General features: G+C 64.1%; 2 protein-coding genes across 12 annotated transcripts; both read right to left on the bottom strand.

Moving 5' to 3' along the window:
• Positions 1 to 836: 836 nt before the first annotated feature.
• KHK (ketohexokinase) lies at positions 837 to 11,218 on the bottom strand. Of its 11 annotated transcripts, XM_089326684.1 has the most exons (9): positions 10,569 to 10,696; positions 6,896 to 7,012; positions 4,935 to 5,069; positions 4,600 to 4,734; positions 2,972 to 3,044; positions 2,218 to 2,364; positions 1,402 to 1,490; positions 1,164 to 1,321; positions 837 to 1,077 (listed from the first exon to the last, which is right to left on the bottom strand). In XM_089326684.1, exons 1-9 carry the CDS (start codon positions 10,658 to 10,660, stop codon positions 992 to 994), a joined length of 1,032 nt encoding a protein of 343 aa, XP_089182810.1. In that variant the 5' UTR covers positions 10,661 to 10,696; the 3' UTR covers positions 837 to 991. The 11 variants fall into 11 exon arrangements, with proteins under 11 accessions (XP_089182810.1, XP_051699053.2, XP_069925437.2 ...); XM_051843093.3 differs by lacking the exons at positions 4,935 to 5,069; positions 10,569 to 10,696 and adding an exon at positions 11,083 to 11,218; XM_070069336.2 differs by lacking the exons at positions 4,600 to 4,734; positions 10,569 to 10,696 and adding an exon at positions 11,083 to 11,218.
• Positions 11,219 to 11,402: 184 nt separating this feature from the next.
• EMILIN1 (elastin microfibril interfacer 1) lies at positions 11,403 to 18,459 on the bottom strand. Its single transcript, XM_051843068.3, has 8 exons — positions 17,935 to 18,459; positions 17,041 to 17,166; positions 16,398 to 16,600; positions 13,364 to 15,292; positions 12,847 to 12,963; positions 12,462 to 12,479; positions 12,230 to 12,367; positions 11,403 to 12,034 (listed from the first exon to the last, which is right to left on the bottom strand). The coding sequence occupies exons 1-8, from the start codon at positions 18,102 to 18,104 to the stop codon at positions 11,697 to 11,699; spliced, it is 3,039 nt and encodes a 1,012-aa protein (XP_051699028.2). The 5' UTR covers positions 18,105 to 18,459; the 3' UTR covers positions 11,403 to 11,696.
• Positions 18,460 to 19,843: the final 1,384 nt, after the last annotated feature.

The following is a 19,843-nucleotide window of genomic DNA, read 5'->3' on the forward strand; positions in this document are numbered from 1 at the left end:
GGCCACATCTGGTGATGGCCTTCCTGCTGAGAGTCCCAAGGGGCACAGGGCACCGCATGGCGAGACGCTCTGTGTGTGCGTGCGCGCGTGTGTGTGTGTGAGCGTGTGCACGCGCACAGGCGCTGTGGTCCCCTTCATACAGAACCACCAGGATTCAATCCCAGAGCTCAACCCTAACGACCTTGTGTAAGTCTAGTCACCCGCACAGGCCCTGCCTCTACACCCCACAGTTCCCACCCTCATCGCACCTCACAAAGGGGACTGAACTCCAACGCAGGAACCCTGGGACACTCAAACCCCAGCCAAAGCGTGGCAGTCCCCAGTTCCCACAGGCCCTCCACACCTGATCTGCCAGAGGGAGGACCCTGGACCCTGGGTCGCAGCTGCCTTAACCGTAAGGCAGGTGCTGAGGGTGGAGCTTGCAGGCTCCGGCAGCCCCTCAAGGAGGCAGGCTTGGGCGGTGAAGGCCCCACCTGACCACAGAGAGGCCGCCGAAGCACTGGCCAGTCCAGGGGCTCAGCCGCTTGGGGCCCAGGGGCGATTTTCTCCAGGCTTGCTGCAGGGTACGAGTGAAGCATCCTTGCCTGCAGGGGGTCGGGGCGGGGTTGGGGGGGACGGCTCAAGGCCTCTGCCCAGTGCAGGGACGGCTGAGCCTTCTGCACCCCGAGGACAGGGCTGGTGGCAAGGCTGGGGCACTTCCTGCTGCCCTGGCCTGGGCAGCGCCTCCTTGTAGTGGCCTGGGTGTGAAGGTCAAGTTGAGGAATGGAGGGGAGAAGGGAGGACCGTGGTTGGAAGCCGTGGGAGTCCCCCGCCACCAGGAAGCAGATAGAGGGGACGCCGGCTCAGAGGAGGTTTATTTGCTCTGTGGCTCTGCAAGGAGAGGGGTGGGAGGCGACACAGGGCACACACAGACCCCTTCCCACGGTCAGCAAGGAGCAGGGCAGCTGGGACGCCAGGCTGGACACACGGGCGATGCCAGGCCTGGGGCCTCTCACACGATGCCATCGAAGCCATGCACACCACACTTCTTGCCGGCCACCTTGCAGCCAAACCTCAGCGCCTCCAGCATGCTCTTCCCTGCACAAGGACACGCAGCTGGGGCCACTTGGCACCGTAGGGGCGCCGGATCAGCCCGGCTCTGCCGCCCCACGCTGCGTACTCACCCTGGGACAGGCTGAAGATGACGGAGGCGTTGAAGGTGTCTCCGGCCCCCAGGGTATCCACCACTCGTGGGGGCGACACGGCGTCGGAGTGCAGCAGCTGGCCGTCGGGGCCCAGCGCGTCGGCGCCCTGCTCGGCCCAGGCGCAGACCAGCGTGGCCCTGCAAGATCTGGCCTCAGCCCGCCGCACCACCCGGGCGGACCCAGCTCCACACGGCCCCTTCTGCGTCCCGCGGCTCACCCTTTCCGCACACGCGAGTACAAGCCCCTGAGGGCTTCCTCTGCGGAGCCGAAGCCCAGGTGCCTGGCCACGTCTTTGCTGACAAACACCTGCGGGCGGCGGGGGAGAGGCTGGCGGTCACGGCCTGGCGTTGCCCAGGTCACACGCAGCTCGCCTGGCACGGGATCCCGCTGTCGCGCAGAGCCGTTGTCTACACTGCGGGAGAGCGCTAGTCTGTTCTGAGACCAGAGGCCCGGAAGCGCGGAGAGCCGGGAGCGCCCTCTGGGGGCGGGTCGTGTGCCGGCCTCGGCGTGCAGTTGCCGGTCTCCGCGGCCCCACGGCTGCGCGTCCGCTTTCCCAGCCGCCGGGACAACGGAAGACTCCAGGGCTCCCTCCACACCAGCTGCACGACGGGGGTCTCGCCCCCGGCAGGCAACAGAAAACCGGGAGGCGGCGCCTCGGGCGTCCGGAGATTCCTCTGCGTGGCAAGGTTGGGGACAAAGGACCACATGCCACATTCCCAGCTCTGCCCAGATGTACCTCTCCCTGTTCCTACTCCGCCCCTCATTGCCTAGAGGGAAAGAACGAGGAGGTCCAGAGAGGAGATACTTCTGGCCACGTCCAGGACCCCTGGGCACCCTAACGCCCCCGCTCTCCGGGAGTGGAGAAAGTCTGCTCCCTGGCCACTGCTGAGCTCAGAGCTGGAGGTCTGCGGCCCTCCAATACCACCAAGCCAGAGGCTGCGGTGCCAGCACGGGGGAGGGGGTGGGGAGGGCCAGGGGATGCTGGAAGGACGCGGGACGCTGGAAGCAGCACGCCGACTCCGTGCGCACTTACCACGTCTCCATAGCCAAACAGCTGGAACAGCTCCTCCCGGGGCTTCTCTATCTCCACGGACACCCGGATCCTCTGCTCTGCAGGCTGCCTGGCGTTGTGCTGTTCTATCCTCTGCAGCATCTTCACCTGCTCCGATGCGTTCCGTCCCTGGGGCCGGGAGGGGCAACTTAGGGCCGGAGGGCACTGTCCAGCTGATCTGGCTCATTCCTGCTCCCTGCTGGGACTCTGGGCGGGGAGTAGGAGACAGGGACTGCAACCCCTTCCTAAGTTAGAAAATTCTGGAGCTGTCATGGACCTTGCAGACTTCATCAAATGGCTCTCCCATGTCACAGATGAGAAAATAATGAGTAAACGCTCTGAAGGCCCTACAGTGAGTTCAATGACAGGGCTGGGATTAGAACTCAGGACTTCTCAAGGTTCCCTCTAAAACGTCCATCTTGGAGGCAAAGGTCTAGTTCCCTGCATTTGGGAGCTCTTGTTCCCGCTTCCTGGATGCAATGGGTTGGGGGATACGGAGCCGGCCTCCTGCCAGAGGACCTGCTGGACTGTGCCCGGAGCCAGCCCCCCTCCTGTGTGTGTTTCCGGGCCTGAGTTTCCCCGTCTGAAAATGGAAGGAAGCGTGGAGAGGGGCCTCGGAGCTGGACGCATCTACTTCTAGGTGTTCCATGGTTCAAAGACACCAAGGAGGGGGCAGAACACGTGGGCGGGGCTAGCCAGTTGAGTCCCTCAAAAAGCAGGCTGGGGCGGGGCTTGCCTCAATGTGGATCCACTTGAACCGATTCAGATCAACCTTCTCAAAGTCCTTAGCAGACACATCTGGCAGGTTCCTAGGTCACAGGATGGAAAGGACAGAGAAGGGCCTAGTGAGGTCAGCCGGGGCCGGGCTGTCACGGGCAGCTGGGGACTGCGCCCGGCACTGCAGGCAGCATGGCAGGAGGCTGGATCTACAGCTCAGGAGCGTCAAATTCAGCTCCAGGATGGGCCCTGCCCCAGCCTCCCGGGGTGCCCCGTCTTGAGGTTGAGACTGGTATTATCTAAGGGTAAACTCAACAGCAACACCGGACACAAGGGGCCAGCTCTGTGTGCCTCGAAGACCACGTCTCCCAGAATGCTCTAAGAGCACTGGGAACTACAGTTCCCAGAATTCCCCTTCCCAGTGCACACAACTCCCAGGAGGCAGTGCCCCAGCAGACGCCAAAGCCCTTGGGGGATCCTGCAGGGAAGCTTGGTCTATCATGCCTGTTTCTGTATTGGGAGCACCCGCCATGCGTCCAGAGCCCCCGTGACATCTCTGAGGTCAGGGTTGGCAGCGGCAAAGAGTTTATGTTTGGCCAGCTTAGGCATGGAGACTCAGAAGGGGTCTGCCTCCACCCCACCCCCTCCATGGCCCGTGGCCCAATCCTTTGTCCACTTCACTAGCTGTGTGCCCAGGGCCCTTCTGCCTCTCAGCCCAGCTGCAGCTGGACGGAGCATCTGTGCATGCGCCTGGACTGAGGCCAGCCGGCAATACACCTCTCTCCCCAGAGCCCCTCCCCGTGAATCCCAGGTGCGTCCTGGAGCCAAGGAGCTACAGATTATTGCCCAATGAGCAGTTCACTGGGATTGCCCAGTCTGAAGGTCACCTCTGGCACGGCGGGGCGCTCACTCATTCGCTGGGACATACAGAGCCCAGGACCCTGCAGCTGATCCTGGGCTGCCTGCCCCTCCCCCATGTCCCTCGGTCAGGGTGAGCAGGCAGGGAGCCTGAACCCTGGGGCGCTGGGCTTGGGCCCTCACAGATTCCTGGTCCCTGAACCTCAGATTCTTCAGGAGGGAGTCACCCCCCACACGGGTTGGCACCCCATCAGATGAGCCTGATCTGCCATCCAGTGTCCCTGCTCCCTGCACTTCAGGCATGACTGAATGGTGTGTGGCTGTCTGGTCCCACTCCTTTGTGCTAGAACCCTCAGAGCTCTCAGCCGGCTGGAATATACCCCAGCTCCTTGGTGCATGCCGCAGGCTGGCAATCCCAGGGCTGACCCTGCACGGTCCCGTGGGCCCCTTAGCCCTTCTGGGCTTAAGATGGGTTGAACTGCATCACCCACCCCCCTCTCCTGGGAGCACTTTCCCCGCACCCACACCCAAGCCGCTGATTGACTAATTATGGAGCAATCACATCATCAATTACATTTGGTGCAGGCCTGGTTACCAGGCAGAATGGAACCCGTCCCTTTCCACCCTACTTCTCCCCTCATTGAAGACAATTCAGCAATCACGGCACAGTTTGGCGTGGGGGCAATTTCTGGTACAGAGAAGCCACAGAGGGCCAGCTGGGATGCCCATGGTGGCGACGAGGTAGAGGGCTGATTGGTGGGTGGTGGAGGGCGAGGCCGGGGGCCTTACGTGTCGTAGAGCACAATGGTACGGGAGCCATTGGTGCTGTTGACGATGCAGCAGGAGCAGGGGGTCTCTCCCCTGTCCTGCCAGGCCACCTGAGACACGTCCACGCCCCGCCGCCTGAAGTCGGCCACCAGGAAGCTTGGGGAGGAGCCCGGGCCAGGGAGAGGGCAAGGAGACACAGGTTAGAGCCTGCACGGGCCCGGGGCCTCCCAGGCCAGTGGGAAGGGGGTGTGGCTGCACATGGTCCTCTGGGAGAAGGTCCTGCTGTGGGGTTTGGTGACGGCGGCGGTGGCGGCGGCGGTGGCGGCAGCTGGCAAGGTGCAGACAGGTGTACAAACCTGTAGGCGTGGAGGATGGTGCGGCTCCCAGTGGCCTCGCTGATGATGACTGTGGAGGTGGGGACAGAGCCCTGGGTCTGAAAGACTGTGTAGCGTAGGTCCACAGAATAGCGGCGCAGGTCCTCCAGGACAAAGCTGCCAGGGCAAGCGAGCCAGGGGGCGCAGTTCGACGAAGGTTGAGGGGAGCACAGTGCAGCTGGCAGGGAGGGCAGGGGGACAAGCAGAGGGGCTAGGAGAGAGTGAGGCATCGCGGTCTCGCCACTGGCTGTGCGGGGGGGCAGGAGAGGCAGGGCTGCAGAGCCCGGGGCGCAGAGCGACGAGAAAGAACATTCCTGCAGGCCCTGGCAGAAGCACCTCCAACCCTGACTCCGTCTTCCAATCCAACTCAGGTTGGAAAGGACCGGCTCCTGTTCACAGAGGTGGAAGGGGGTGGATGTGGGGCCTAGACCCTGCGCCCTGTTGGAGCCAAGTAGATGTGGGCACTGGCCCGGGGCCCAGTTAATCATTAATCACCAGGGTGAGACTTGGCACACCCGCACCTCTGCCAGCACGCTCAGCCCCACGCCCTGCGGCCCTGTCCTCTCTGAGTCCCCTTCCTGACCTAAGCTCTCACTCCATGCCTGCCTCTCCTGGATGCCCATCCAGGAAGTGGGGCCGCCCTGGAGACCTGCCTACGCCCTATTCTCCAGCAGCCGGGGGAGCTGGCTTCCAGGGCCTGGAACCCCTCAGGCTGGGCCTGGACAATTACCCAGAATTCCCTCCAGCCAGAGTGAGCCCCCGGGTGCTGTTGGGAAGACTGCAGCCGCCCTGGAAACGTGCTGTTCTGTGTGCAACAGCGCAGCGGTGCAGCCGCCACCCGGGGCCCCTCACCAGAACCCCCCCTACTTCCAGCAACACGGACGCTGCACAAGACAGATCTGCAGGTCCCAAATCAGGGCATCGGCACAACTCAAGGATTCTCTACGTGGCCTTCCCAAAGCATCATTCCGATGGGTTGGTTTGCCAAACAACTATGCACACCTCCAGTGCCTGGCACATAGTAGGTGCTCATTAAATGTCTGTTGCCCACACGGGGTGAGTTCTGAACAGGCCACCCCTCAGCACTACTGCTGCATTCGGGAAGATCTCTCTACCCCCTAAGCCAGCACTGCAGTCCCGCCCCTAACGAGGCGGAGAGGAGCTACTGACAAGGGCTAAGAAGGGAGCAGCCCTGGGCCCCGAGGCCCTCTGTCCTCTCACAGGGCAGGTGCTCGCCTCCCGTTCACTCTGTACCAGTTCTCCAGGGTGGGGAGTTTGGCTGTGGCTCAGGTGGTTGGGCTCTGGCAGCCCCCCTCAAACTAGAGTTCAAAGGACTGCACTTCACAAGCCAGCAACCTGGCAGCCTGCCCCGCTGCCCACAGCGGGCAAAGTGTGGGCCTCACCTCCCGATAAGTGCGTGCTGAGCTGGCAGCACCAGGGGTCAAAGGGCTCCTGAGCCCTCGCAGCAGCCAACGTGGAGAAAGCGTGTGGGCCACTTACAGGCTGCGGCCCCACAGCCAGCTGGGAGCTGTGGGTTCTGGGCCCAGCATGGGCACGTGCTTTCGGGGTGTCCTGGACAGGAACTCTCACCTGCCCTGCCCGTCCCCTGGGACCATGGATGAGGGAGGGCGAGTTAGTGTGTCCCACTGCAGCCGGGATAAGGCACTTGGGAAGGGCAAAGGCAAATCCACAGCAGCCTGTAGGAAGCAAGGGAGGAGAGCCGGGGAAGCCAGAGCAGGCTCCAGGCAGGCGGCAGGAAAGCGGCTGTGGACGCAAAACCTGTGCAGCAAAGCACTGGGCCACCGCCCGCCACCCCGCCCCACCCCCGGGGCGCTGCACCCCTCCACCCAGCTCCCCTTTCTCATCCCCCCACCCCAGGGTTCTGTCCCACTCCACCTCCCCCAAGGCAAGCCTCCTCAGTGGGCACGCCCTCCTGGACTCACTCGGCAACGTGGTCAGCAGCCAGCGAGCCCATGAAGGCACAGGGGGCTCCGAGCAGGGACAGCACAGTGCAGGAGTTGGATGCGTTGCCTCCACGCTGCCATCTCTGGGACAAGCACCTGTGAAGAACAAGGGGGGTCCCTGCAGGTCCAGAGGGCTGGCCTGGGAGACCAGGGCCAACCCCCGACCCCTGGGACAAAGGGGGTCCCTGCAGGTCCAGCGGGCTGGCCTGGGAGACCAGGGCCAACCCCCGACCCCTGGGACAAAGGGGGTCCCTGCAGGTCCAGCGGGCTGGCCTGGGAGACCAGGGCCAACCCCCGACCCCTGGGACAAAGGGGGTCCCTGCAGGTCCAGCGGGCTGGCCTGGGAGACCAGGGCCAACCCCCGACCCCTGGGACAAGGGGGGGTCCCTGCAGGTCCAGCGGGCTGGCCTGGGAGACCAGGGCCAACCCCCGACCCCTGGGACAAGGGGGGGGGTCCCTGCAGGTCCAGCGGGCTGGCCTGGTAGAACCAGAGCCAACCCCAACCCCTGGGTGGGGGCCCACAGGATGCAAGGGTCAGCAGACCCTGCTGCACAGAAACCATCTAGGCCACTGGCTCGTTTCCTAGATGACATAACTGGGGCTCAGCCACGGGAAGGGGCTTGGTCAAGGGCAGGCCTAGAAGCTCATAGCAGTCAGTGCCGATGGTTCCATCTGTTCCAGAGGCGCCAGGAAACCACTCACCCCAAGCCATCATCAATGGGGGCTCCACTGACTGAGCCACTGGTCCCCAGCCAGTCAGAGGGGCTCCCACAGGCCAGGGCCTCAGAGACTGTGTCTTCCCCAGGGTATCACACTTCCTACCTGTCCCTGTCCCTGAGAGCCACTTGAAGAATAACCACCGAGTTAGGAAATGAGGAAGGCAGGACAGCAAGCCTGGACGCTGGGCTCATTCAGAGTGCAGGCAGGAGGGCTAACTCTTACGATTTCAAATGTTAAAAAGAGGGGCTGGGCCGGCGCTGTGGGCTGTGGCGTAGCCGGTTAAGCCACTGCCTGTGATGCCAGCCAGGTTCAAGTCCCGGCTGTTTCATTTTCCGAGCCAGCTCCCTGGTAATGTGTCTGGAAAAGCAGCGGGAGATGGCCCAAGTGCTTGGGCCCCCGCACTCACATGGGAGACCCGGATGGAGTTCCAGGCTCCTGGCTTTGGACTGGCCCAGCTCTGGTAGTTGTGGCCATTTGAAGAGTGAACCAGCAGATGGAAGACCTCTCTCTCTCTCTCTCTCTCTTCTCCTACTCTCTCTCTCTCTAATTCTGCCTTTTTTAAAAAGTTTTTTTTTTCTCCATCCTTTTTTCCTCCATCCTTTACTGAAAATCTGTCAAAGGGAAATGAACAAGATACTCCCAAAGGGCTTCAGTGTCATCGGCAACCCAAACGGTAAGTCAGGCACACCCACGAGCTCCTTCCGGCACGCTGAGCGCCAAACCGGCTGGGCTGCTGACTATTTCCATGGAGCCACTTCCAAAATAGCCCTATAATAATTGTTACAGTCATGGCACTCGCAGTAAGAGGAACAAAGAACCAGTAATTCGGAGAAATCATTGAATGGGGATGTGTAGGCCAACGCCTATTTGTACACAGAACTTAACCCCGAAGCTCCCTTCAGACTGGGGAAATGGGGAGCCCGATCTCACAGGATAGAAAGAGGGGGGACTTGTTTGTAAAGGGCCCATGGTGCTCAAGTTCTGTGCTTTGGGGAAACCGGCGTGCAAGGAAAGGAGGTGTCCAGCCACCCAGCTGACAGCAGAGCTGGGCTCCCTGGCTGCCAAGCAGTGCTGTTTACCCCGTATTTTATTTTTTTAAATAAGAAGTAGTTAGGCCCAAGCTTTGATGGGGCTCCTAAGAAAGGGTATGGAATTCTGCTCTGTGCGAAGCCTCCCCAGTCACTGATACCTGCTGTGCAGAAGGGCTCAGCCGGAGGAGGCTGCTCTGTGGCAGGGGCCACTCCCCGTGGGTCTGATGGAGCTCCAAGCGGCAGCTCCCTAGAGTCCCCAGTGCCTGCTGAGCACAGAGACCCTGGGCCCAGTGATGCTGAGATGCCCAGCAAGGGAGGAGTTCCCTCAGAGGGGAGGGGGACACCAGAGCCCAGGCACGCTGTGCTGAGCAGAGCCACAGGCTGAAGGGAGGGGAGGCACGCCTGGAGGGCAGGAGACATGGCCAGCTCGGGAAGTGTTCCGTAGAAGGCACCTGGCCTGGCCCCCACCTTGTGAGCCTGCCCTGTCCTCGTGGGAGCCAGGAGCACCCCACCCCCGCCCCGCAGAGCAGTAGAAAGAGGCCCTGGGGTCTTCCCAAGACCCTGCACAGCCCTTGGAGACCCTGCTGCAGTGGAATTTGCTCCACTCCCCCAAGAGCAGCCCTGACCCCTCACTGTGCATGGTAGCCTGGGGCTGGCTGCACCCTGGAAAGTGAGTTAGGTCTATGCAGCAACACCCTGACTCTCTTCCGCCCTGTCCCTGCACCTGTGGCAAGCAAACCCTGTGCCCAACGCACAGGGTCAGCTCCGCCAGCCAGGTAGCAGCAAAGGGACAGGGAGCGCAGGGGCCGGCGCGGGGCTGGAGCGCTCGGTTCTGAGCCCGGACACGCAAGTGGGGATGCCACTGACGAACCGTGCGATTTCTCCACATCTTCAGCTTCTTCCTCTGCACGGAGTTGACTGATCCTTGCACGGTTCCCACGGGCGTCAACCCTGCCCGGTCTCTCCCCCAGCCAGCCTCAGGGCCATCTTGTCAGAGGCAGCCTTGAGCTGTCTTTTATCTGGTTCTGGGCTGAGCCACTGGAGAGCCGTGAGCACGTCCCAGGGTCCCTGCCACACGGGAGGTGCCTCCACGGCTGCACCCTATCACGCGCAGGTGTGACCACCACACAGGACGTTCCAGCGTCTACCAGGCGACTCAGAAGGATGTTTTCCGGGATGCTCTTCCCTGACCTTTCTCAAATCGACTTCTGGTAAACTCCTTGTGGAATTTAGCTCCAGGGAAAACTGGCTCCCAAACCACCTCTCCTGTGGCATCCGCAGCACCGCCTCGGGTGCCAGCAAGCCTTGGGCCAAAGCTCAGATACCACGGTTTTAAATGTGCTGGAACCTTCTAACTGCTCATACCTCTTACCCTAGGCGACCCCAGATGTTTTTTAGAAACAGGCAAGATATATGCAAGGCCGTCAAACAGTTCGTGGAAATGCATATTATAAAAAAAAAAAAAAACTACATGGATTTCAAAATAGTTTGCACAAAAACAAATATTTTCAATCTGTTTTTCCATGAATCTCTTGATGCACCCTCCGATATGTGGCACACAGGTTGGTAGAACGCATTTAGAAGCAAGTGCACACTCCCGGGGTGGGCGGTGGGAGCGCCGGGCCCACCAGCTGTCTGCCCTGGGATAAATCGCTTCCTCTCTGTACTTGCTGATCGGCAACACGGGAATCCTGAGACCTAGCCCGATGCGCTCCACAAGGCTGCGTCCATTATTTCTCCTCTCCCACTAAGAGCCCCCCAGGCTTCCCCGGCAGAGAAGGCTGGACCCTCGCGGCCTCACTGCAGGGTCTCTGGCTAGCAGCCCGGTGGTCTTGGCCGCGGGCCACACACGCAGGGCTGCAGCGGTGCCCGGGGCTTTGGAGGGGCCCGGGCGCCCCTACCTGCTGTCCGTGTCCTCCTCCGGGTACTTGTCCACTACATTGATGACGTCCAGCACCACTAGCCCCACGCACAGGATCTGCTTCTCCTCCATGAGGCTGCGCCCGAGCTTTGGGCCCGCCAGGCTGTCGGAGTGCCTTCCCGGGCCCTGCCTCTTATCCCGCAGGGCCGGGTCCCGCTCTCAGGGGCTGCCCCGGCTCCTCCTCCGCGTGCACAGCTCCTCCCCCGGGAGTCCACGGCGGCGCCGGAGGGTGCAGGGAACGGAGCAGGGCCCTGGCCGCCGCAGCCCAAGGACCCAGGCCGGCCCAAGAGGGCCGATCCCGAGGTCTCCCCGAAGCGGCCGACCTGGCCTCGCAGGTGGCAACACCTCCCACTCCCGGACCTCAGCTTCCTCGCTTGTCCCCCGGGCTCGGGGTGGGTGCAGACCTAGCTAGAGAGCGCGGTGAAGCAATCTGCCGCACGCAAGGAGAAAGGGCACGCACGAGTACCGCGCCGCCTGCGCGCCCTCCGCCGCACCTGCCGCTCTGGCTCTCCGCCCTGCACCCGCGGGGCTGAGCGCAGCCTCGCGACCCGAGCCCTCACTGCCGCCCGGCTTCTCCTCCGCCCGCCCGCTCGGTGGGCTCCGGACGTCACGTGACGCGAGACGCCGCTGAGCGCCCCCTAGCGGACGCGGGCGGAACCGGCGTGACCGCGAGAGCCCCTCGGCGCCGGGCGGCGGCGGCGGCGGCGATTGCGGGCGCGGGGCCGGGGATCCTCTCCGTGCGTTGCCATCTTCTCCCGCACGGTCCCGTGTACTCCTGCCTACCCCGGAACACGGACTGGAGCGGAACGGCTTGTTTTGTTTTGTAGAAAAAAAATCAAGTGTGTTTATTCGTCAATAGTTTAGTATGGCGGTGGGGGCCGGAGCCCGCTCGGGAGAGCCCCGGAGTCGGCCCGCAGGGCTGGTGCAAGGACGGAGGGGCGAGCATCGGCCCTCCGCAGTCCGGGTCCTGGAAGGGGCTCAGGCCGGAGCTGGGCCGGGGGCGCTGAGTCCCCGAGGCTGGGCGCCCAGAACGGCGCTCCGAGCCAGGCGGGGCCCGCCGGCTCATTGGCGGGCGCAGACACTTGAGAGCGGTGAGGTCGGCTCCTGTCTACACCTGTTCCAGCTCCAGGTCCGCGTAGAGCAGGGCCCCGCTGAAGATGGTGAGCGGCTCCTCCGAGTGCGCCAGCTGCCCCATTACCAGGTCGATGCAGACCGTGTCCCCAGCCTGCAGCGGCAGGATGAGGCTGAACACGCCCAGAGCGCCGGGGCTGGGCTGGCTCTCCACCACCGGCTTGTTCTCCAGGCCCTCGGGCTCGTAGCCGCCGGAGTCGATGCGGGCCACGCCCAGGTTGGAGCGGGACAGCACGGCCTCCACTTTCTCATGCCGGTGCCCAGTCAGTACCGCGCTCAGCAAGTAGCGTCCGGCCAGCGGTGCGGTGAACACGCCTGAGGACAAGGGTGGGCGTCAGGAGGGCTTCGGGGTGGGGAGGCCCCGCTGCGCGCTCAGTTGCTGTTGCATTCACTCAGAACAGGGCCTGGGCCGGAGCAAGCCCCGGGGAAGAGCGGGTGGGAGAATGACGCCCCTCCCCTGCCCGATCGGTGAGGATGAAGGCGGGCAGGGCCCATGTCCCCACTGCTCACCTGTCTCCGGGTCATAGTAGCCTCCGTCGTTGAGTAGGACCCTGTCGAAGGGGACTGTGCCTGGTTCAGACCGCGGCAGACTCAGGGCAGCTGAAAATGCCACCCGGGGCACAGGCACGGCAGGTGCCCCCTCCTCTCCTGGGGGTGGGGTGGGGGGTGGGTTAGAGGAGCTCAGGGCAGACCTGCCCCCCCCAAGTCCTCTGCCCTCCAGAATCAGAAGGAAGCAACTTACCCTGTTCACCCTGGGGGCCTGTGGGAAGAGAAAGGAGAGCAGTCAGGAGTGCGGCTCTCGCTAAGTCATTCAGCAAACACTGGCTAAGTCTCCCCTGCTGTGCTGGTGCCCTGTGGATTTCAAGGCTCGGCTGCTGGGCCTTGAGCCCTCACCGCAGCCCCTCCCATGCCAGATGGCCCTGGTAGGACCAGTCTTAGTCTCCAGGGCAGCAGTGGGGCCAGCACTGCCAATGGCAAACACGGCGACTGTCCCAGCCCTTGGTCGTCTGTCTGTCCACCACCAGCCAATCCCTCAGCCCTTTCCCTTCTCTGTCAAGTTCAGAGTGGAATGTCAAGCCTTGGGCTGCCCAAAGGGTCAGCGGCAGCCAGGGTCTCGGCCCACGTACCTGGTGGCCCAATGGGCCCCTTTTGTCCATCCTTGCCCGGAAGCCCTGGAGGTCCGGCAGGGCCTGGGGGCCCCTGCATCCCAGGAGGTCCTGGAGGCCCAGCCTCACCCGCAGGCCCTAGGGCAACAAAACTAAGTTGAAAAAGAGCCAGAAAGGGAGTTTGCGAAGGCCGAGGAAAGCGGTGGCCCCACGGGTAGGGAAGGGGGCTGAAACAGGTGGGCCTCTGCAGGCTGACAAGGGGAGGGGGGCCTGGCTTGCCCATGCCGGCTGTGTGGCTGGCAGAACAAATCGCACCTCCACCCACAGGCCTGGCTGAGCCGCTGGGCGACGCGAGGGAGCGGGGACCTCCCACCATCTCCTGGGACAGGCTGGAACCCCCCGAACAGAGGCTGGGGCTGCAGTTCATGGGGGGCAGAGCAAGCAGAAAGCAGCTGAGCCGGAGGAGGCTGGGCTGCTGCAGGGTGCGGGGAGACAGAGGGCTTGGAGGGGGTCCCCCGTGCCTGCTCCGGCCCCTCACCAGTGAGATCCTGCAGGCTGAGCTGGTGCAGTCGGCCCTCCAGGAGCTGCAGGGAGCTGTTCAGGGCGCTGAGCCGCCTGCCCAGGCCGGCCTGCCCCCCCAGCAGCTTCTCCAGCAGGGCCGCCTGGGTCTGGCTGGTGCTGTTGGTTTCCCGCAGCCCGGCCCAGAGGCCAGCCACGTGCCTGGAAAGGCCCTCACGCAGGCCCTGCAGTCCCCCAGCCACGGTGTCCAACCGCTCACAGACGCCTTCGAGACGGCCCAGTCGTCCCTCCAGGCTCGGGCACTGGCCGGCCTGTGCCTGCCCCTCCTCCAGGCCTCGGAAGCGCTCCTCGCTCTCTGTGGCGTGCTCTGTGGCCTCCTGCTGCAGCCTGTTAATCTCTGAGATAATGCTGTCCTTGGTGGCCCCCAGGTCGGCCAGATCAGCACCCTGGCCCTCCACGGTGGTCTGCAGCTCGTGCAGGGAGTCATTGAGGGAGCTAAAGGTGAGAATAACTTCAGAGAGCTCTCCTTGCAGGGCCTGGAGGGCCGAGCCTGAGCTGCCCCCAAACACGCTGAAGCCGTCCAAGGGCCCACGGCTCGGTCCCCCAACACCCGGACCGGCCCCAGGGCCCCGTGGAGGGAGCAGGGGGCAGGAGCAGCGCTCCACGCCATCCCGAAGGCGGCCCAGCTCCTCCTGGACACCGCCGCAGGCCCCACAGCCCTCCTCCCCGCGGGCCTGCAGCAGGCCCTCCAGCTGGCCCAGCCGTGCCGCCGTGCCGTTCAGCCCCAGCGTGAGTTCTGCAGCTGCCTGGTCCTGTGCATCCATGCGCTCCTGCAGCCGGCCCACAACCCCTTGCAGCCCCTCCAGCACAGCCTGCCGGGCCTCTCCTGCCGCTCCCACCTGGTGCAGGCCGGAGCCCACCAGCCGTAGCTGCCCCTCGCTGTCCAGCACCCTGCGCTCCAGGGCACTGAGGATCTCGCTGACCTGAGAGTCCTGCTCCCCGGGGGCTCCGGAGCAGAGCTGTCCACACGCCTGCACCGCCCCCGCCACCTGCTCTTCCAGCAGGTCCAGTCGCCCAGCCAGCTCCCCGCTCACGTTGGCCAGCCGCCCCTCCAGCTTCTCTAGCCGGCCCGGGGCAGCAGGCAGCCAGTGGCCGAGCCCTCCAGGTCTCCCAGGCCAGCCCTCCTCCTGCTCGTCTGAGGGACCCAGGGTGGAGTTGAAGCGGTCCTCCAGGCGGGAGAGGCGGGAGGCTAGGCTGGTGTAGCCGGGAGGATGGCCCCCCTGCCCCGCGGCGCCGCCCAGCTCCGTGCCTCGCCTCCCGCTCAGCACCGTCACGGAGCCGGCCACCACGTCCAGCCTGCGCTCCAGCTCCCCCAGGCGGCGGCCCAGCTCCGGAGGGCAGCACTCCGGAGGCGGCCTGCGGCCCGCGGCCGGCCCAGCCAGCGGCCGCTGCCGCTCCTCCGCAGAGGCCAGCATCTTCTCCAGGGCTCGCAGCCGCTCCCGGTCCTCCTGCTGCTGCCGGCGGAAGCCGTCCAGCCCCGCCAGGCACACGGAGCACGACTCCTGCAGCCGGCGCTCCAGCTGCCGCAGCAGCTCTTCACTGGGGCCAGGCGAGGCCAGGGTCTGGCCGGGGGCCCCGCCGCTGCCGCCGCCACCGCCGCCGCCGTGGTGGTTGTTGAGATGGCCCAGCTCCTGGTCGTGCGTGGAGACGCGGTTGTCGAGGAGCTGCAGCTGGTGCTGGATCTCGTTGAGGGTCTCGTGCACGCCGGGCCGGGCGGCTGCGTCCGCCGGCTGCTGCCTCCCGTTAAAGGCCGTCTCCACGGCTTTCTGCACGTCTTCCGCCAGGCGCCCACTCAGGCCCTGCAGGACACCCCGCAGGCCTTGCAGCTCCTTGGTCAGGCTCTGCACCTGCTCCTCCAGCTGCTGTACTTTCTCTGACTCCCCAGGACCTGAGGGTGGGGGGAGGGAGAGGGCAGAGAGGCTGGACCTCAGAGCTCTGGGACTACTGCCCAGAGCCCCCTGTCCAGCAGGAGTCAGGCCCAGGCTGCTTGCAGGCTGGAGCCCACCAGCCTCTCCTTGATTTGAGCAAAAGAAAAAGGAACCTAAATTCACTGATGCCTCTAGGGCGAGTTTGAACCTGGCTCTGTTCCCCTTACAACAGCTCCCCTGGGCAAATACTATTAATTCTTCCCATTGTATGGACTGGGAAACAGAGGACCAGAGAGGCTAGGGCACTGATGGTGGCGCACTAGTTAAATGAGTGGCAGAGCCAATTTCACACCCAGATCGTCTGGCCACCACGCCCACGTCCTTTCCACCCGTCCACAGTGTCACTTGACTTTGTGGACATGGCTTCCTCACTGTGGATGAGAATGACCCTCTCTGTCTCCCGTCAAGCGGAACAAGGTGGGGTTGGCCGAGAGGCCCATTGGCCATGCTGCGCTGGAGCTGTGACTGGGCATCACGTCCCTCCAGCACCGCGGGGACAGACAGAGGGCCCGTGGCCAGCCAGCTGGGGCTCTGGCTGCCTAGTCAGACAGTCAGCCAGAAGTTCCTGTTTCCATAATTATGGCGTAGCTATCTCGCTGGCAGGAAAGCACGGCGCATCCGGAGTGCCCCGCACATGGGGAGGAGAAGCCGTGGGAACTGCTGCATTCTGGGATCTGCAGTCTCCGGAGGCCACGGGGCGGCCTGGGCCCCAGAGTCAGGTGCAGTGCATGCTAGGACTTGTAGTCTCAGCTGTTCCCCACAGACCCAGCTCCTCAGAGGACGGTCCCCTTCCTCCACAGCTGTTCCCAACTAGGGAGGATCCTGGCCACACGTGGGCGTGCGAGAGCACTCCCCTCTCTCTGCCTTCTTTTTCTCTTGCTTTCTAGCTGTCCGCGTGCACATGCGCGCGCGCACACACACACAGCAAGGCGTGCATGGGGAGTTTCAGGGATCTCAGGAACTCCCTTCTCTCTGACTTGGAGCGCGGCTTCCCGTCGGCAGCCTGGCCCGTGCTGTCCGCTCAGGACGGCTCCCCCACCCACCCCCAGCAGCTCCCTTGCTCACCTTCTCCCCCAAGTCCGCTCAGGTGGCTGCCTGCACTGGAGCCAGAGAGGTTGGGGCGGCCAGGCCGGGGCCGAGGCTGCGGCGTGGAGGGTGCAGGGCCCTCGGCACAGTCATCGCCCCCATAGCCCTGACAGCACCTCCACTCCATCTCCGTCACTGTCTTGTAGGCCACACGGTAGCGAGGCCGGAGGAAGCTGCGGTACCTGGCAGAAGCAGAGGCGGCCTCCTCAGTGCTGCCTGTCCCGGCAGGGACCCCGGCCCCTGTCCTCGGAGCCGCTGCTGGGTCAGGCCTGCCCTCAGGCTGGGTCCTTGTAGCTGTCCCGCATGTGGCCTTGCTCAGTTGACAGCTGTCAGCTTTCTGGCCAAGGGCCAAGTCCCTGCTCTTCCTCCCCTTGCCCTGTGCTAGGACCTCGATCTCCCCCCCCCTTGTAGATGACCTGTCCCAGGCCACCGAAAGCTTCTGGGCGCTTGCAGGAGAGGTCAGTTTGCCCTCTGTGCCCCACCAGCCAAACTGTCGCCTCGGCGCCTCCTCTGGCTGGAGCCCAGGCCTGCCCCTTGCTATCTGCTTTGTACAAACTCCCTGAGTCAGCACCCGCCTAATGCAGCTTCCACTGAGGGCCCACCCCAAGCTCTCGGGACTCACATGACGCTTCGGGGGCACTGGGGCTGACCCCAGCCACAGGGCTGGTAGTCCGGCTTGACAAAGGTCTCCACGCCATCCTCAAGGACACAGCTCACCGTCCGCGTCACCACGTAAGCACACCAGTTCCTGCAGGCACAACCATACCTGGACCCAAGCACCAGAACACAGGTCCCGGAGGAGGCCCAGGGACGACCAGAGGGGCTGGGTCAAAAGGTCCTGAGTGGCCAGTGAGAGCCAGGGTCCCGGCAGGGGCAGGCCCCACGCCTTCCTGTGTCGCAGGAGCAGATAAAGACTTTTCAAGATGGGGAGAGGCACAGACTGGAAAAGCGCACCCCGGAGAGGTCCACTCTCGGAGCTGTGGGGTCCCGGGAGCTTCCACATCGCGCAAGTGTTGGCATCCCTTTCTGGCCCCGGCTCACTCCCAGCGTGGTAGGCTGAGTGCCAGCACTGGCCCGGCCCTGTCGGTGATCTCCTGGATGCTGGCTTCCACCCACCCCGCAGGGGAGAGGACGGGCAGGCAGGGGTCCTGCTCAGCTCAGGGTTAAGCAGAGAATAAGCCATTGATGAGCCCTGCCCCCCCCGGGGGGCTGGAGTGGGGTCAGGAGGACCCAGTGCGATGGGGACAAAGGATCAGCCCGAGGATCCAGGCTGGTGTACAGCTGGCAGCCGGCAGGAAAGCCTGGCCCATGCCCCTCACACTCCCTCCGTGCCCAACTGCAGGTCCCCCCTCGGGAGGACGTGGGCGCCAATGCCCCTTAGGCGTCCACTGTTCAGGGGACCCTGGAAAAGGCCCGGCAGGAAGGCAGACCTGTGAGGGGCCACCTGGGCCTCCCCTGCCCTCCTTCCCAGGGACACCGCGTCCCGCCCGCCTCCGGCCTGGGCCCCAGAGCTTACCTGTGGCGGCTGGCAGGCCGGGGTGCGCTGGGGGCCTGGGGCCCCCCAGGGCTGAGGGCACCACCGCCCGCTGTGTAGAGGCTGTAACCTCGGGGAGGGTAGCTGGCGGCGCCCGCGGCCGCGGTCAGCAGGCAGCAGAGGCAGCAGCTCCAAAGGGTGCTGGGGGCCATGGCGGGGGCGCTCTGCGGGGCCTCAGAGGCACATCCCGGCCTGGCCGCCGGCGCGCTCCGCGGGACAGCCAACTCGGTCCCGCTGCCCGGCTTCCTGCAGGCAGCCCCCAGCCGCACGCCGCAGCCTCCCGGGCTGCCTGGGCTGACCCCTCTCCCCTCCTCTCCCCTCCTCAGGCTCCTTCCGCTCTCCCCTTCTCCACTCCTGAGGGGAGTCTGTTCTCAGCGCCCCGGCCCCCTTGGATGCTGCCCCTGTGCCCCCGCCCCCTGGCCGGCCACAGCTGGCCCTTCTCTCCTGATGGCCGGATCCTGGGGGTGACAGGGCTTTGCCCTTGTGGCCGTTCAGAGGCGCAAGAGCGGCTGTGGGGCGGCCGCCTCCTCTCTCCCCAGTCCCTCCCCTCCCTCCCCCTGTCTGGCTCCCGGTCCAGCCTCCCCCCACCTCTCCAACCATCGGGCGCCACATCTGCTTCTTGTTAACTCCGGGAAAGAGAGAGAGAGAGAAAAAAAAGGAAAAACAGAAATGTGGAGTTGCCGCCGGGCCTGGGGCCAGCCTCTCAGACAGGGCACACGGAGCCAGGGCCACAGCTGGGAGGAGGCGTAGACAGGGAGCAGGGGCCAGAGCCACAGCTCTCAGGGGCCAGGGCCTCCCCTGGGAGAGAGGACTTGAGGGAGGGAGGGAGCCTGGCCGGTGGGGGCGGTGAAAGAGAAAAGAGACTTGCAGGGCTCAGCCAGACACCACTCACCATGCAGTCCAGCTGCTTCTTAGTGCGCCCTGAGGCTCAGAGTGGGAAAGCCACTTGTCCAAGGTAACACAGCAAGTCAATGGTCGCGGTGAGATTAGACTCCAAGCACCTCGGTCAGTGACTGGGGAGAAAGAAGGAGAGCGGAGAGGGTTCCTGGGCCAGGGAGAAGAAAAAGGCAGGCAGGACAGGCAGTGAAGCCGGCAGAGGGAGAAAGGGACCTGGAGACAGAGCTGTCTCTGTCAAGCAATGGAGGGGCCAGGTAGGAGGAGGAAGAATGTCTTTCTTAAAGGGCCACACGAATAAGGGGCCCAGGCTGGTCTCGGTGAAGGACAGACCCTACCCCGGGTGTAAAGATTGGGACCTGTGTGTGCAGCGCCACAGGAACTCACTCCCCGACTGGAGGCAAACCTGAGCGCCTCTGTGAGAAGGCAGAAACTTGGCCACTGTGCCACAGGCACTCGCAGCGTGGTGTCCCAGCCCGGGCTCTCCTGTCGTGGGCGTGCTCTGGGAGAGAGACGCCAGGGCACTAGACAGCAAGGAGACAGGAGAATGCTCTGTGCCCGGCCCCGGGGATGGCAGCAGGTGGCAAAGGCCTCCCACCCCGCCCCCGCCCATGAAGGAGCAACTGAGGCTGTGTGAAGCAGGTCACCGCCCTGAGACCCAACCACCACAGGGCAGGGGCAGGGTGGGCCGAGGGCTGATGGGGTCTGGCTAAGAGGAGGGAAGGCAGCTGGTACAGCCTGAACAGTGGGGGAGAACTGAAGAACGGAGACGAGGGGAGGGGAAGGGGCTCAGCCGTCCCAGGCTTGAGAGGACTGAGTGAGTTAATTCCCAGAAACCATTTCAGAACAGTGCCTGGCTCATAGTATATGCTCAATAAACACGGACTCTGTGTGAGGAGAGGGGGACAGAGTTGGAGTCAGATTGTGGCTAGATGAGGGAGGGGCTCCGACGGCGGTGACAAGTTTTCAGGCAGAAGAGGTTGTCATACAGGAAGAA

Source organism: Oryctolagus cuniculus, chromosome 2, assembly GCF_051225735.1.
Source record: "Oryctolagus cuniculus isolate XC-2025 breed Fujian yellow rabbit chromosome 2, ASM5122573v1, whole genome shotgun sequence".
Taxonomy (NCBI): domain Eukaryota; kingdom Metazoa; phylum Chordata; class Mammalia; order Lagomorpha; family Leporidae; genus Oryctolagus; species Oryctolagus cuniculus.

What these genes read in the sequence shown, in the direction of transcription:
- EMILIN1 (XM_051843068.3), bottom strand. Translation starts at nt 18,104, where the DNA reads ATGGCCCCCAGCACCCTTTGGAGCTGCTGCCTCTGCTGCCTGCTGACC. An exon ending in CAGTGCCCCCGAAGCGTCAT is followed by an intron (nt 16,601 to 17,040) that starts GTGAGTCCCGAG and finishes TGCTTCTGCCAG; the next exon opens with GTACCGCAGCTTCCTCCGGC. An exon ending in CAGCCTGCAGGATCTCACTG is followed by an intron (nt 12,964 to 13,363) that starts GTGAGGGGCCGG and finishes TTGTTGCCCTAG; the next exon opens with GGCCTGCGGGTGAGGCTGGG.
- KHK (XM_089326684.1), bottom strand. Translation starts at nt 10,660, where the DNA reads ATGGAGGAGAAGCAGATCCTGTGCGTGGGGCTAGTGGTGCTGGACGTC. An exon ending in GAGGAGGACACGGACAGCAG is followed by an intron (nt 7,013 to 10,568) that starts GTAGGGGCGCCC and finishes TGTTCTTCACAG; the next exon opens with GTGCTTGTCCCAGAGATGGC. An exon ending in ACCATTGTGCTCTACGACAC is followed by an intron (nt 3,045 to 4,599) that starts GTAAGGCCCCCG and finishes CCTGTGACCTAG; the next exon opens with GAACCTGCCAGATGTGTCTG.